At 47.9% G+C, this 15,158-nt stretch overlaps 1 protein-coding gene across 1 annotated transcript in view; it reads left to right on the forward strand.

Annotated features, from left to right (window-relative positions):
* Positions 1-4,296: 4,296 nt before the first annotated feature.
* Positions 4,297-15,158, forward strand: part of LOC136052479 (sodium- and chloride-dependent betaine transporter-like) — a 34,007-nt gene continuing 23,145 nt past the window's right edge. The window contains exons 1-3 of the mRNA XM_065742654.1: positions 4,297-4,370; positions 11,268-11,464; positions 14,569-14,703. Coding sequence (XP_065598726.1) covers positions 11,272-11,464; positions 14,569-14,703 — 328 coding nt within the window. The 5' untranslated portion in view covers positions 4,297-4,370; positions 11,268-11,271. The remainder of the gene's footprint in view (positions 4,371-11,267; positions 11,465-14,568; positions 14,704-15,158) is intronic.

Raw genomic sequence — 15,158 nt, forward strand, 5'->3', positions numbered from 1 at the left:
GTGAAGCTGTGCTGGGCATCCTGGTCTGCATTTCTGTTGCACTGGCACATTTGTAAAGGAGGCTGGTGAGAGAGTAATAAACTTGGTTTAGGTGGGAGGGAAAGCAGGGAACACTGACTGGGAGACCTCTGCATGCAGTAGGCTTGGGATTCTTTGTGTAATGCCACCTTCTGCTGGAGGCATCACCTGCTCCCAGCCAAAAGAGTCATCTGGCTGATGAGTCACTGGGCTATTCCCAGGGCTTGGGAGAAGTGTGTGGGCTGGTTTCTTCATGCAAGTGAAGGATCGTGGGAAATTGTCCCTCATCTCTGCAGGTCTAAGTCACTTTTGCGCTGAATAGATTCCAGGTTCTCTGGAACCTGCTATTTTTAATTTCCCTGCATATGGAGGAAAGGCTGCATGGCTGAGATGGGAGCTGTATGTTATGCTGACTCAGACACAAATAGAGACTCTCATTTTCAGGCTGTTTGGGTGAAAAAAAAAATCAAAGAATTGATCAATGTTGTTTTAAGTGTTGTAGTCTCAGCATCTGAAGAGGGCAGCCAGAGGACATGTAGCTCTGGGAATCTGGATAGCTCTCAGGTAACCCTGAGAAAGCCAGAGCCTAGGAAGGGCTGGGTGAGTGCCCAGGAACTTGGCTTTCCCATGGGCTGGTGGGTACCGTGATCTATGACCTGGTCTGGTGCTGCTGGAGCACTCAGCACGTAGAGAACAGGAATTCAAACAATCCACGCCACGAACCACCAGGTGGCCCCAGGACCTCACCTACTGCCGGCAGCAGGGAGACGAGGTGCCACGGTCCCTCCTCGGGCAGGCTGGTGGCACCGGGTGCTCCTGAGGGACGAGGGGACAGGTTCCCAGCTCCACTCCTTGGGGCAAGGGGACATGAAGCAAGAGCTGCCTGCTTACCTTCTGGGGCCGTGGGGCACTTGGATACGTGTGTGCAGTACGTGCTAGGGGTTTCTGCAGGAAAAGGTTGGAGAGGAAGGTTGAGAGAAGACCCTTTCCTCTGGTACCGTGCCAGTTCTTGCTTTCCACACATAAGCAGCATATAGTCGTCTATGGGAAACAATGCTGATTAGTAAATATTAGTAGTCAGTCTGGCTGTGCTCCAGGGGATTTCTTCCTCCCACAAGATGATGGTTGACCTCAGCTGGCAATCCTTCAGACCAGTCTCTGAAGCGGATCACGGGACCCGCCAAGTTGTGAGGCTCTTTGACCCCACTTGCGTGATGGGTGATGTCAGCAGCCCACCAGCTGTAGGGCCAGAGAGGGACTTTCCCTGTCTCAAGATGATGGGGGCACTTTTTCTCCTGCTGCCTGTTGTGTTTTCCAAGCAGCAGTCAGCTCTCTCCCTCAGGGATCATAATCTCTCACAGCTGTGGCATGTGCTGTTTTAGCCTCCTGGGGACCTACAGGTTGATGCTCACCTGTGAGGTGAGGGTAGGAAAGAGTTCAGAAACCCTTTGGGAAGAGAACTCCAGCATGATGGGGGATGGAGCCATTCCACTTTCATACAGCACTGGCTGGTAGAAATTATTCCCAGAAATTAATGAATGGAGTTTAATACAGAGGATAATTTTCTGTTAGCTTTATGTGCGAATCATACCAGAAGCTCCAGAAACACATTCTCTTCCATGTCTTACTAATTTCAAACAGAATTATACTTTCATTTTCCAGTAGTATCTATAAGAGATTTGGTCCACTGGGGAAGTATATTAAAACTAATAGAAAATTGTCCACAGCTACCTCCAGAAGATGGCTGAAATAGAAAGTCTGCTCATCTGCATGTAGGCAAAATGGGAGCCTGCTGAAAGGCTTGTGACTTGCTCTGTTTCCAAATAGCTTGGTGTCCATTGAATTGGGCATGTGGTTTATTGATCTGGTTATGTATGAGCCAGGAAACCTCCCAAGCCTGTGTTCCTAGATGACCTAATTGCTGTAAAGCTTTGGATGAGCTTTGCAGGTCAGATAAGCAAAAAAAGATAAAACAACAACAAGGTTTGTTGGATATTCTTATTTGCGATAGGACTTTGGGATGAAGAATTGAAAGCTGTGATGCCTGGTTTGAAATATAAACTGAGTAGATTCTCATTATGCATTGAGCAGATTGATGGACTAAATCTGAAATGAGTATACTTGAAACTTCCAGATATGACATTTTTCACAGCAGCACCTACCACTTACTTTATAGCATCTCAAAAGTTGGTGAAATTTGGAATGTGGGAGTAGGATTCACTGCCCTGTGCCCTCTGCCCGAAGTTTTTCTGTAGTCCTCTTTGGTCTTTGATCACCTGCAAGCACTGCTGTTAGACTAAAGGAGCCCGTTAGACAAAGGACATTGTCCTAGCATCAATAATCCTCCCCATAGCCCACTGTTGCTGTCTACACTGAGCTCCTATGCATCTCCCCTTGCCTTGTCCTCTCCTTTACCACAGGAGCTGTGAGATAAAGAGGCATCTTGCCCTGAATGTGCTTCCAAACGATGAGACTCCTGACAGCCTCCTCTCCTCCAGAGCCCTTAGAAGGGGCTGTCAGTGATGGGCAGCACTGAGAAGGGCACAGTGAGGCCCTGTGCTGGAGCAGCATTGCAGCTGCCAGAGCCCATTACGGTACTGCAGGGCCTCGTTAGCACTCGTTACTTTGGTTGTGTTCACTTGTGATTAGTTACGGTGGAATTGTTGTAGGAAGTCACAGGCTTGCTTAAGCAGGAATTACCCATAAACATAAAACATAAATTATAAGAATGCCTAGGGAAAGCTCCTCTAAAAATACAGCATTCAGCAGACAAGGCAAATTCCTGATCAAACAAGCAGCTGTGAAGACAGCATTTCTTTGGTTTCATTAACAAAGATACCAAAAGGTGGATAGGTATGGGCTGTGGTGGCTCCTCTGGCTGGAGCCCAGCGGGATGCGAGCCAGACTGCACCTGAAGAGTGAGAGAAGAAGGGAGGCGAGGAGCGCTGCTAGCCAGCAGGGTGCAGGGTAGGGAAGAGGAGACCTTTTCTGGGGTGCAGAAAGTCCCCAAAGCCAGGGACACCACTGGGAGGGCAGCATGGACCATGAGTCCTGGTCTCCAGCAGTCCCTAGGATCTGTGCAGAGGATGAGGTTGTTGAGATCTGGGCTGAGACAATGGTGAGTCCTCAAGTGGAGTCTGCCACAACAGGATGAGGTTACCCCATGAAAATTGCAGTGAATCACTACCTGGGGAGAAATTCTGAAAACTGAGTGTCTGTAACTTCTGGTATTTTCTGTTTCTGGCTTGAGGATTAGAAATAGCAGCCTTTCCTTTTTTTTTTTTTTTTTGTTTTTTGTTTTTTTTGTTTTGTTTTTTTTTTGTTTCCTGATGGAGAGTAATTTTTCAGTCATTTCTAGATAAAGTTTTCATTTAGGTTGGCTTTCTTCTTCTTCTGCCTGAATGTCACAGGTCTTTTCCCATCTACGGTTTTGCAAAAGGCTGTGATGTTCTTGTGAAATGCTTCAGTGTGGATAAATGAGGTTTTTAGGTCAGTTCTGCTTACCTAGGCTTATCTCAATCCCCCTCCATATCTGGATAACCTCTTCTGCCCCTCTTCCCCAGCTGCCCTCGATGACACTGGTGCTCTGTGGCAGGACAGGCAGCAGCATGGACCTCATCATCACGCACTGTGGTGCTCATGCTGTGGTCTCTCATGACCCAGAGGGCTGCTGTCAACTCTCTGGTGACCAGAGGAAGCTCTAACACCGGTGTATGTTGGACACGTCCCAGTTTCAATGCTCCATGTGGCTCTGGTTTGATGGCACAGGTACGTGAAAAGGTCAGTAAGAATTTGGGAGGTATTTTATGGGCAAAGCGACAGATGTAACAGTAACAACCATAAAAAAAAATTATGGAGCTGAACTGTCTTGAGAAAAGTAGCAGAACTGGAATGCTGGCGTAGATCATGAACAACTCTGGGAAAGCACATCAGTGCTGAGATGGGTGCAGAGCAGGCAGGTGACTGGGGACATGTTTTGGGGTCTGTGCACTCACTGCTGATGGCTGTGGCTGATTTTTGCTAATGTGGAGCTTTTGCCCTGCCCATCCACAGCTGGTTGCTATTCTTGCTTTCCCGTCAGGGCCACAGTTCAAGGTCTGGAGAGGCACATGCGGAAAGAGAGCTTCAGAGAGAGTTCTCCCTCCCCAGCACACCTCCCTGTGCCACCCCACCACCCACTTGAGAGCAGGGTGACAATTTGGTGGGGGGAGCTGGTGGAAGGGGAGGGACTGGAGGAGGAGAGAGGGGAGCCTTTGCCTTAACTCTTGCTGGATCTCCCTGGCGTGCGGTGGATTCCCCATCCAGACGGCAAGACGGGACTGGTTTGCCTGGCAAACCCCACATGGGTGCAGGTGAGCTGGGCATCTGCTCGCCTGCAGGTCTGGCTGGGCGTGGGCCAGTGAATCTGTGAGGGAAAACACTTCTCAGCAAAGGGAGAGCGGGTTGGAGGGTGGGGAACAATTATCGGTTTGGATTAGCTCAGGGAAGAGCTTGTTCCTAATGGTTCCTGTAGGACAGGCAGGCAGCGTTGCACTGCCAAGAAGCAGTGGATGCCTGAAGGATGGGCAATTGGCACTGAAAGCTGTAGCAGAGCAAGAGAAGTCCTTGAGTTCAAGAAAGTCCAAGAAAGGTGGAGAAAGTCATTGAGGTGGGGGGGTCAGAGAGGGATGGTAATGAAGAGCAGTAATAGCTGGCTGGTGAAGTGTAGGGGAGAAAGCTTCCAGGCAAAGAGGGGGCAGTAACTCCCACCGTGCTACCCTGTGCTAGTGCATGGGCTCAGGAGTGCGGCTCCAAGAGGTGCTCTCTGCTCCTTGTCCTTCCTGCTCAGGATGTCCTCAGATCTGTTCTCAGTTAGGGGTGAAGAACCAACCTGGGGGAGGGCAGGGAGAAGGCAAGGTCTGTGCATGTGCAGAAGCCAGGGCATCTGAAGGTGTGTTAGTGAACAAGCAGATCACGTGGGGGTTTCGTAACACCTGATCTGCATCTCCGTAAATCAACTGCAGTGCTTTTAAAGCAATCACCGTGGTGAATGGGGGCTTTCATCCAAAGCAATTGGAAATGCTATTGCCCCAGTTTTCTTCACTGAGATCTGGTGATATGAGGGTCTGAACCTTGGACCTGGCCTTCACAGCTCTGCAGGAGCCCAGTGGTACTGGGTGTGGGGGTGTAGATGTGGTCCCTGCTGAGGGCTGCCCAGTAGTCCCTGTGCCTTACTGCAGCATGCTGGTGCTCCAGGCAGGGCCCCGAGGTTTCCATATGCACCTGCGTGGTCCCCGAGCTTAAAGATCTGCGAAAGAGCAGCCCTGCAGCCACCATGTCCCCTGCTCTGGACTCTGTCCTGTCCTTGTTGGGCTGCACGACAGGTCACTGTCCTGCCCCAGCAGATCCTCTCTTCTGCCCATGCACCTTGGCTGGCTGCCAGGCGTCCAGTTAGGCCCAGATTCCAACCAGGGGTTGGAGACTTCAACCAGGCCCAGGCTGCTGTGGGGCTCAGGCCTTCGTGGTCTTCTGTGGCTTTGCCCTCTGCAGCAGGCACCTAGGAGCCAGTGGGGAGAACAGCAAAGCCTGTACTACTCTTGGCATGGGTTATGATGCTCTGCTAGCAAAGGACAATGGGAAACAGCTTGGTCCCCATGAGCTGGGGCTCTGTTCTGCAAAGGACAGCACTCTGCGCTCCTTGCAGCTTGCATCATAGATGTACATGTCATTAGCATCTTTCCAGATGCTTCTTCTCTCATTTTTGATGGGATCAGTAAGCAGCAAACTTGCTGAATGCAGGAGTATTGCCCTTATTTCTTTCAAGTTGGAGAAAGTGCAAGCAGGGTCTGATCCTCATGGCAACCTCTGTGCCCCAAGAACTTTTCTGGACAGATATTTCAAGATACCCTGTAGCTCACACCACCCACAAGTTAATTAAGAGGGCTGAAGAAGCCAGCCAGCTTTCAACATCGTGAAAAGAAAGGCTTTTTAATTTGGTCTGGTGTCTGGGAACTGATCACTTTTCTCTTGCTACACCTTTCCCTACCCTTCTCCTTCTTGCAGCTGGAGTGAGCCACGCTCCAGAAGAGTTTAGGTTTGGGAGTAACAATCCCCACTCGTGTTGCTGGAAAGAGCTACTGCTCACATTTCCCTGTCCATCTTGTGGCTATGAACTACTCCAGCAGCAACACTTTCTTTCAGCTGTACTCCTGCAGTGTATCCTGTTTCTCTGCCCCTGCTCCCTCCTCTTGCCATTGGCATGCGGTGCAGGATTCCAGCTGCCAGCTCATATCGTGCAGCCAGCAAATTTCCTGCATCGCCCTGCTCTTCCTTGCATAACACAGCCCAGCCTGCCTTCTTTCTGATTCCTCCCTCCCCACCTCAGATTGCAGTTTATGTGCTTGTCTGCTACTTCTACAATAAAACCAGGACACATAAATGCAGTGCAGTTGTCTGCAGCCATCACCTGCAACTCTTCCTTCTGCAGCTCAGACAACACCTACCAGTGTCCAAAGGTGCTTTACATTGCTCTTCCTCTGGTGAGCGTTATCTTCTGCTTTTTGATATGGTATCAATTGCTGATTCACTGTTTGCTCCTGAGACTGCCCTCCTCTCGTTTGCCTCTAGATAAAACAGCAGAAGAGGTCAAACAGGAGGTCAGCTTCCCAGAGGCAGGGCTCCTGAGTGATGACACTGGGCTTGTGGGAAGGCAAGCTTCTCCCTTCTGTGCCAGAACCCCTGGTGGCTTCCTTTATTCTCTTGTTCCACATCTCATATGAGTAGGAGGGGCTGAGGTACCACCAGGATTGCTTTCAAAGGATTCTTTCATTCTTCTCTTTCTGATTCCTGCCTCTCCCTTTTATGACAGCTTGATCCCAAACGCAACCAGTAAGTATTATTTTTCTGCATACTGCTTTTGGCACATGGGACTCATGGGACCGAACTGGGCTACAGCACTTCAGGTGCATCCTTGGTATTGCTTGCCTTGAGTGGTCATCCTTGAAGGATCCCATGGCTGCAGGACAACAAAACCCCAAAACTGTGACCATGTGGAGATGTGGTTACCTCAGCCAGCTTCTGAGGAAGGGACTTGTTTGTGGCTGCCAGCATGCTGTCTGCACTCTTTTCAGTGCCAGACAGAATCCAGAAAGATTCTGATTTCTGTAGCATTCGCATCTTCTGGAGAAAAAATCTTTGCTGCTGGCACACACCATGCCCAGTTCCAAACCTGTTCTCTTCCCGCTTTCCTCTGCGTGAAGAGAACAGGTCATGTCTGCAAGGCCTGGCCTGGAAAACCATAGACTCAGAGAATAGTTTGAATTGGAAGGGACTTTTAGAGGTCATCTTGTCCAAACCCTCTGCAATGAACAGGGACACCCACAGCTAGATCAGGTTGCTCTGAGCCCCATCCAGCCTGACCTTGAGTGTCTCTAGAGATGGTGGGGCATCTACCACCTCTCTGAGCAACCTGTTCCAGGCTCCTTGTTGATGCACTGGGGTTGAAAATACAGGAGGACACCTCTGAAAGTGTCTGTTGAGCTCAGAAGGAGGTGAGACCAGAGGATGAATATGGTGGATCAGGGACAGAATGCCAGGGGCATCTCAGCTAGGGGAAGCACTTCATGGCAGAAGAACAAAAGAGGTTGAGAATGAAGAAGCCAGGTGATTTTTCTCCAAACTTTGGTGGAGAGCAGAAGAATTGCAGGCAGGCAGTGAGAAGCTAAGTCTTCTTCCAACATTCTGTATTAAGGACAGAAGAATCTAAAGAGAGAAGAAAATGCATGTCAGGGAAGATGTAACACAGTGGGTGTCTGGGCTGCAGTGGGAGACTTATACTGTTCCTAGCTGGAAACAAGAAGTTATTTGAGTCCCCATCTGGCCTGAGAACATATAGCGCAGGAGCACAGTGGGGGTAGATGTTCCAGAAAAGAAGCAGGAGTTGTGTGAATAGGTTTCCTCATAGAAACAGCAGGCAATGCAGAGGAGGGAAATACGATGTGTAATGCTGTATGTCACTTTGCTTGGGAAGGGAGAAATGGGAGCTTAAGGCACAAAGGACCCAAACTTTGGGCACTGGTTTAATCCACCATCTGTACCCAGTTGAAAGGGTTTATTTCCACAACTTGGGTGCTTCCCCTTTTTTGTAATAGGAAAATAAAGCAACAAATGCAGTATCTCCTCTGCTGACCCATGATTTCTCAGGGCAGCATTCCAGATTCTACACTTCATATTGGCCTGTTTTGGGACCAGGGGATGGGGTCAGAGCCCACATCCTTCTTCAGACATCCCTGGTAGCAGCATTTGGTCTCTGGGCTGACGTTCAGCACTGCCTCCTGCATTGGGCAGTGGAGGTGGCTGCCCAGCAGTGAGCTTACCTGCCCTTCTGTGAGACAGGGCTAATGCACATCCAGGGAAAACACAAATATTAGTAGAAAATCAGCTGCTTCTTGGATCTCCTTGCATTAAAAGAACAAAAGCAAAGAATTAGCTAAGTCCACTCCTGTCAGCTTCTCATGACATCTTCAATAAGCCCAGACTTAAGCATCATTGTACTTGATAATGTGCCCTGGACTGCAGCAAATTGGGACATGCCAAGGACTGTGACAGATCAAACATGTTTCATTAAGTGCATGTTATTTTTTTCTCTCCCATTTGACAGTGCAAGGAGCTCTGCTGCTCTCAGAGCTGAGGAGGCTGTGCTGCAGCATCTGAATGAACTGATGAGCCAGCTGGCAGCCCTGCAGCAGGCAGGCAGCAGGGAGAGGGTCCTTCAGAAGCTGAAAAAAGGCTGGCAGCAGTGCCCAGCTCTTCCCCTCCACATTCAGCCCAGAAGGGAAACTAAGTGGAAGGGACAAAGCTGGGGCTGAAAAGCTCTCAGGTTTAACAGGGAACCAGAATCTTAGAGCAGTGTTTTTCAGCATGCAGCCACATAGCCAAGAAAACGGCCTCAAATGGCCCATTGCTGCCCTTCTCTGTGCTTTATGTCCTAGTGCTCTTGCCGCAGGTCATCTTACAAAAGGCAGCATTAGAGCTTTGTATGTGATTCAATCTTCTGCCTTCAGACTACAGAGAAAGGCCAACCCCATGCTGGAGGCACTGAGCATGGCATTGCCAGCCAGTTGAGAGAAGTGATTGTCCCACTCCACACTGCACTGGTGGAACCTCACCTTGAATACTGTGTGCGATTTGAAGTGCCACAGTACAAAAAGGGCATAAAACTATGAGAGAGTGTCCAAAGGAGGGCTACAAAGACGGAGAAAGGTCGGAAGGGCAAGAAGTGTGAGGAGGGGCTGAAGGCTTTGGGTTGGAGGGGCAGCGCTGAGCTCTGCTGTGTGACAGCAGCAGGGCCCGAGGGAACGGCATGGAGCTGTGTGTGGGGGGGAGGCAGCTGGGGATTAGGGACAGGGTCTGCACCACAGGGTGGTGGGCATGGAGCAGGATGCACAGGGCAGTGGACGTGGCCCCACGTCGGATTTCAAGGGGCAGTGGGACATCGCTCTCAGACTGTTTTTTGGTGGTGCTGTGTGGAGCCAGGGGCTGAACTCCATGATCTTTATGAGTCCCTTTCAACTCATGAGATTCTATGATTCTATGAAATGTGCTGCTGATGTCAAAGGGAAGAGTAGTGGTCCCTTGGCATGAAGGCAGATGGGGAAGCAAAAACCTGGACATTTACGGAGCGATCAGTTTTACACTGTGGTCTGGTTTCTTTTCTGTACTTGAGTGGCAGAAGCAGAAAACACACCTCCTGCCAAAACCTGCTTGCTTTGCTATGCACGTTCACTGAGAATTGTCTTTTCATATGCAAGTGTCTTTCTCTGCCTGAGGACCTGATATATCCAGAGGGTTAGCATTTAGGAAACCATTTCATTTGCATTAGGCAACTTGCAGAAGCAAATGAGACATGGTGATAATGATGCAGTCTTGTGTGAAGCAAGCACAAGCATGGCCAACCTGATCCTGCTTCCCTCTCACCCTGTTGAACACTGCACCAAAAGAAATGCCATGGTGTTTGTACACTACTGGGGCCAGTTTGTTGGTAAGACCATATTACTCCATGTTATTCTCAGTTACCTCAGGTTTCCTGGTAGTCTTTACTGCCCATGAGCTGGCTCATGCACTAGCTACCCCTAAGTGAAAAAAATTGAGAGAATGTACAAGGAGGGAGAGAACAATGTCCTGGTTCCATCTGAGACTGCAAAAGGTTGTTAGATGGAGGTAGAGTCAAGCATGGTGGGGTATTCTCATTTTGCTGGCTGGGAGGGGCCTGGACTTCACCTGGGGGTGACCCAGCTGCAGTGGTCCAGAGAAGATCCAGGGACAGGGGAAGAGATGAACAGTGTGGATGGCAGTTTCCTGTCTCTGCTGATCTTTGGTAATGGGGATGGCCCCTTAGGATGCACAGAGGAAAAAATAGATGTGCTATTAAAATACCTATCAAATCACCAGCAAGTTAATGTGAAGAGACAAAGCCCTGGTTTCTTTGCACTTTCAGATAGTGGGAGTGGAAGCCTTTACCAGAGATGTTGCTGCTTTGGAGAAATTTGTTTCCAGGGTAGCTTCCTAATTCAAGTGTGGGAACATCTATTCCTTGCTGACACCAGCCAGACCTTCCAAGGCCAGATTCTGCTCAGCAAAGCCACCAGCCAGATGTAGCTACAGCTAACTTCCCTGGCACAATTCATCATTTACTCTGTTTGTGTTAGGTCTGTACTTTCCATGTGCATCCTTATACCAAGTAACCCATTACAGCACACTTTTGTGGTGGATTATTTCAGATGGTTTGAAGAAGATTCCTGTCTTTACACTTAATCTTCTCTTTATAAGCAAGTCCTGGGAATCAATATGAAAATGCTGTCAACAAGAAGATTCAGTCTGGCCTGAGTGAATTTTGGCTAGATTTAGACTGGGTGGCCAATTAAAAGCACTCTTTGTACAACAGAAAATTGTATTTTGCAACAAGCAACCACTAACCTCACTTAATTAAGATGATGTTATTCAGAATTCAGAATTTGGTAGATTGGAGAATGTCATCCTTGTGCTACCCCGTAGTCCCAGCCCAATTCAGCACAAGCATTCACTTAAGCAGCGAGTGAATTTGCTCTGTTATTCTATAGATGTGCTTTCTCCTGATGAATTTTTCAGTGCAAATTTTTCTTTCTTTTTTTCACTCACAGTGATAGTAGGAATGGGTCTGTTGTGGCTGCTCCCCTCACTCTTCCTGCCAGCAGCTCCCTACACCTGCGCTCTATTTCTCCTCTGTCCCACAGAGCCATGACAAGAGCCACAGCTAAAGAGGCAGAGCCCAATGGGACAATTTCAGCTTCTGACGAGATGAAAAAAGAGGAAATGGAAGAGCGAGGTCAGTGGAGCAGCAAAGTGGAGTTTGTGCTGTCTGTGGCTGGAGAGATCATCGGGCTGGGTAATGTGTGGAGGTTCCCATACCTCTGCTACAAGAATGGTGGCGGTAAGTTCTCAGCAAGAGTTGTCCTTGGTCTGCAGGCACTACAATGTACACTCCTGTACCTGGGTCTATTTCTTCCCAATGGGTGCTGTTTCTCAAAGCAGTTCTGCCAAGTTTTAATTACAAATGGACCCTTAGAAGGGGAGCCCTCCCTCCTAGGAACTCTTTGAGGCTCTTGGGCTCATTGGGTCGGTGTCCTTGCCAAAGCCTAGTATATCCTTTCTGGCACCTGGGTGCCCGCTTCCTTCTCTAGGAAACTTGAACTCCCATCAGCTCTTCTCATGGAGCTGGCTGCCCTGTGGTTATGAGGGAATTGGTGTTTTATTATGCCAGCACAGCTCAGTTGGCTCCAGAAGTGATAGAGGGCACCAGCTGAAGCACCTCGACTTGTTGTATAGGCAAATATAAGACAGAAGGACCATCTTTAAGAACATGTGTGAGAAGGGTTTTCTCAGAGGATCGAAAGAAGAAGAATGCAGTTACTGCCTCCCCAGGAGCAGTTCTCCCAGTGGTCAACACACTGCTAGGGAAATTTATCCATGGGAAGAATCTATTCCCTTCCCTTTTGTTTCTTGTGTGACTACTCCTTTCACAATAACAATGCAGTAAAATAATTAAGTGGTTAAAAAATAAACTCTCATTACAATAAAATGTAACTGGGGAGGAAGAAGAGAATAACTGTCACTAGCTTTTGTTAGCATGTTCCTCTTGCTTTAAATGTTTTTTTCCCTGCAGACCATGTCTCAAAGGCTGTTATTCCCCCATGCGCTGTGAGCTGTCACCAATGGATTACTGATTCAGCTTTTATTCATCTCAAGAATACCAAATTCTCATCCCCTGTGCTGTTTCTGGTGTTCTTCCAAATCAAGCTGGAGTCAATACACTGTCACCTCTGAGCCAGATGGGGGTTGGTTAAGAAGATGCTTTAAGAAAATAGGGAGAGTTTTTACTTGAACTTGGGATAGTTTTTAGCAGATCCTTTAGTTTCCTTCTTTGAGGTTTTGATGGCAGGCACTGAAGATGACTAAAGTAAGTCAGAAAAGCAGAGGATAGCAAACACTGGTGCTGCACCTTACTTGAACAGCCCATTCTGCAGTGATACTTTGAGGGAAAGGTATGCATTGTTCTTTCCTGGGCTTAGATGATACCTTTGCATAATCTATGTCTGTGATATCCAATTCAGTAGTCCTTGCAGTTTGTTTCCTGATTAGTGAGGAATGGCTGCTTTTTTCATTTTAAAGGTCCTTTTTGTTTGTTTTAAATTGAACTACTTTGGAATATCTGACGCTGTGATCCAGAGGCCAACAAGGCTAGGCTTGGGAAAGATTAGGACATGAGAGTCCTGTTCTCCTAACTCACACACTGCAGTTGCAGAAAACATGCTAGTACAACAGAGGGTACATTTCTCTCTCCTGCGCTCCAGGGAACCAAATGACAAACAAACTAGTATGGGACAACACGCTGTCTTTCCCACGACACTAAAATATATCCTTACCATTGGAAAAGCTCTTGATATTGTTGCAAAAAATGGTATTTGCCTTTTCTAAGTGGTCCAATGCTCCCAGCTCAAGAATGGTGTCCTGTTACCTTTTTCTCCCTTCTAATTCAGTGAAAGAGTTATGAAGTTGTACAGACAGATGACATAAAACCATCTGTGTAACTTTTTTGTAAAGTCACTGAGTGTGAACTTGTGTGTGGTTTCACTTCAAGTTTGATCTTACTGCTCAGCATCCTGAACTTGCAACAGAATTGTAAGGGAAGGAGGTCTTCTTCTGAGGCCTTTCTTAGTGCTAAACCTCTCTTTGCGGAGAGGCAAAATGAGGAGGAGATGGTAACTGGCATATCAGCTGGTAACAGCCTGAGAAGGTCAAGGGAGACAAGACAGGAAAGGTATAAGAAAGTCTTCATCAGTCAGAATAAAACAGGTCAGTCTTTGAGACGTAAAACCAAAGGAGAGGTCTAGCCTGCTGGAAAGCTCCTACACGCACAGGATATTAAGGCTGTCCTGCAGATTTGTTGGGAAGGGGTTTTGTAACAGCAGAGGAGCAGCTAGCTCTTGTTTAGCATAAGCAGTTCCCACTCCCTGCTCTGGAAACCTGCATGGAGGCTGTGAACTGGGTTCCCTGCCTCCAAGCTCAGGTCCCCTGTAGCTACAGCACAGCTGTGTTTAGAGAAAATCTGGATCAGCTTGTTATTGTAACATTGCTGGCTTAAAAACAAGAGGAAATGTTCCTAATTGCTAATTACCCTTCACAAGAAGGAATTTCAGTGCGAGTGGCTGTGCTGGTAGGGGAGAATTGGGGCCTCGGGACAAAGCCTGGTCCTGCTGAGGACAGGGCCCTCATCTCTGCTGCCCACACTGCAGCTGCTCCCCAGGCACTGGTGATGGGAGTTGCTTGTGAACAAATTTTGCTGTGTGATGGAAGGACCCTGACAGGAGAGTTATCTGCTCTGAGCTGCTTTGCTTTTACTGTTTTTCTTTGGAGGGAAGTAAGAGTACGAAAATCTCACACTATTTTAATGAAAAGCTGAAGAGTGGAGTTAAACTTTTTCATTTTGGAAATGCTAGAAAGATACTCTCTTGCCATCTCCCTACTTCTACTCTTTCAGTGCAAACTACTTGTCAAATTTGACATGAAATTTGTCTCAAGTGAATTTATACCCCAACAAATTTATTATTTATTGAGAAATGCCACAGCCTCCAGGTTTGTATTCTCCAAGCAAGTTTTCTGTGACTCCCAGGACAGGTAGAACAAATGTGATTATGTGAAGCTTCTTGTGCTTCGCCTGTCTCCTACTGAAAGTGCACGTGAAGTTGGGGAATGACAACAGGAACAATTACTCCTGTGTGGTCTTTTCCCCTTGCCCAGCTCTAGGTTCTGGCCAAGACCAAATGCAGTAGCACGAGGCAGACCAGACTTTATTTTTTCCAAGAACTGATGGAGTAAGAGAACTTTCTCTTTTGCAGAGGCCACACAGTTAATTCAGGGAAATATTTCTGTTAACATCTAGAAGATTTCATCTGTAGCCCAAAGTACCTGTGAGGGGTGTGTGGAGAAATGAGGTTTAAAGAGGTTCCTGAGGCAGTATCTCACCTCTCTTTGCAGGAGCATTCCTCATTCCCTACCTCATCTTCCTCTTCACCTGTGGGATCCCACTGTTCCTCCTGGAGACGGCGCTGGGGCAGTACACCAGCCAAGGAGGGGTCACTGCCTGGAGGAAGATCTGTCCCATCTTTGAAGGTGAGTCAATTTACAGGAACTGCTGGCTGTACTTTCCAAAAATTAGTGACTCAGAGCCTCAGTGACTCCTTTCTCACCGTTCTCTCTTTTTTTTCCTTCCTTTTTTTCCATTCCCCATCCCTGTCTTTGTCTTACAGTCTTGTTTTCTCTCCTGGTACCTACTGTTGTGCAGGTGATTCCTATAGGTGACTAAAGGTGAGTGGTGATGGCTAAGGGCTGTACTGCTTCAGCTTTGAGGAGCCCAGAGCCTGAGAAAGGAGATGTGTTGATAGATAAACAACTCCATGGAAGCTGGGACAAATGCTGAAGAGATGATGAGGCTGATGTCCTGCATACTGGAGTTGTCATGCTGCAGACACCACTCTGACAGCCTAGAGCTGGGCTAAGGCTAAGGCACAGGTGTAAGAACCAGGACTTCTGAATTAATTTTCTCATTGAGGAAGGTTGTTAAATGG

The sequence above is a fragment of the Cyrtonyx montezumae genome, unplaced genomic scaffold (assembly GCF_038088225.1).
Source record: "Cyrtonyx montezumae isolate F1298 unplaced genomic scaffold, pur_monq_1.0 scaffold_3, whole genome shotgun sequence".
In the NCBI taxonomy this organism is placed as follows: Eukaryota; Metazoa; Chordata; class Aves; order Galliformes; family Odontophoridae; genus Cyrtonyx; species Cyrtonyx montezumae.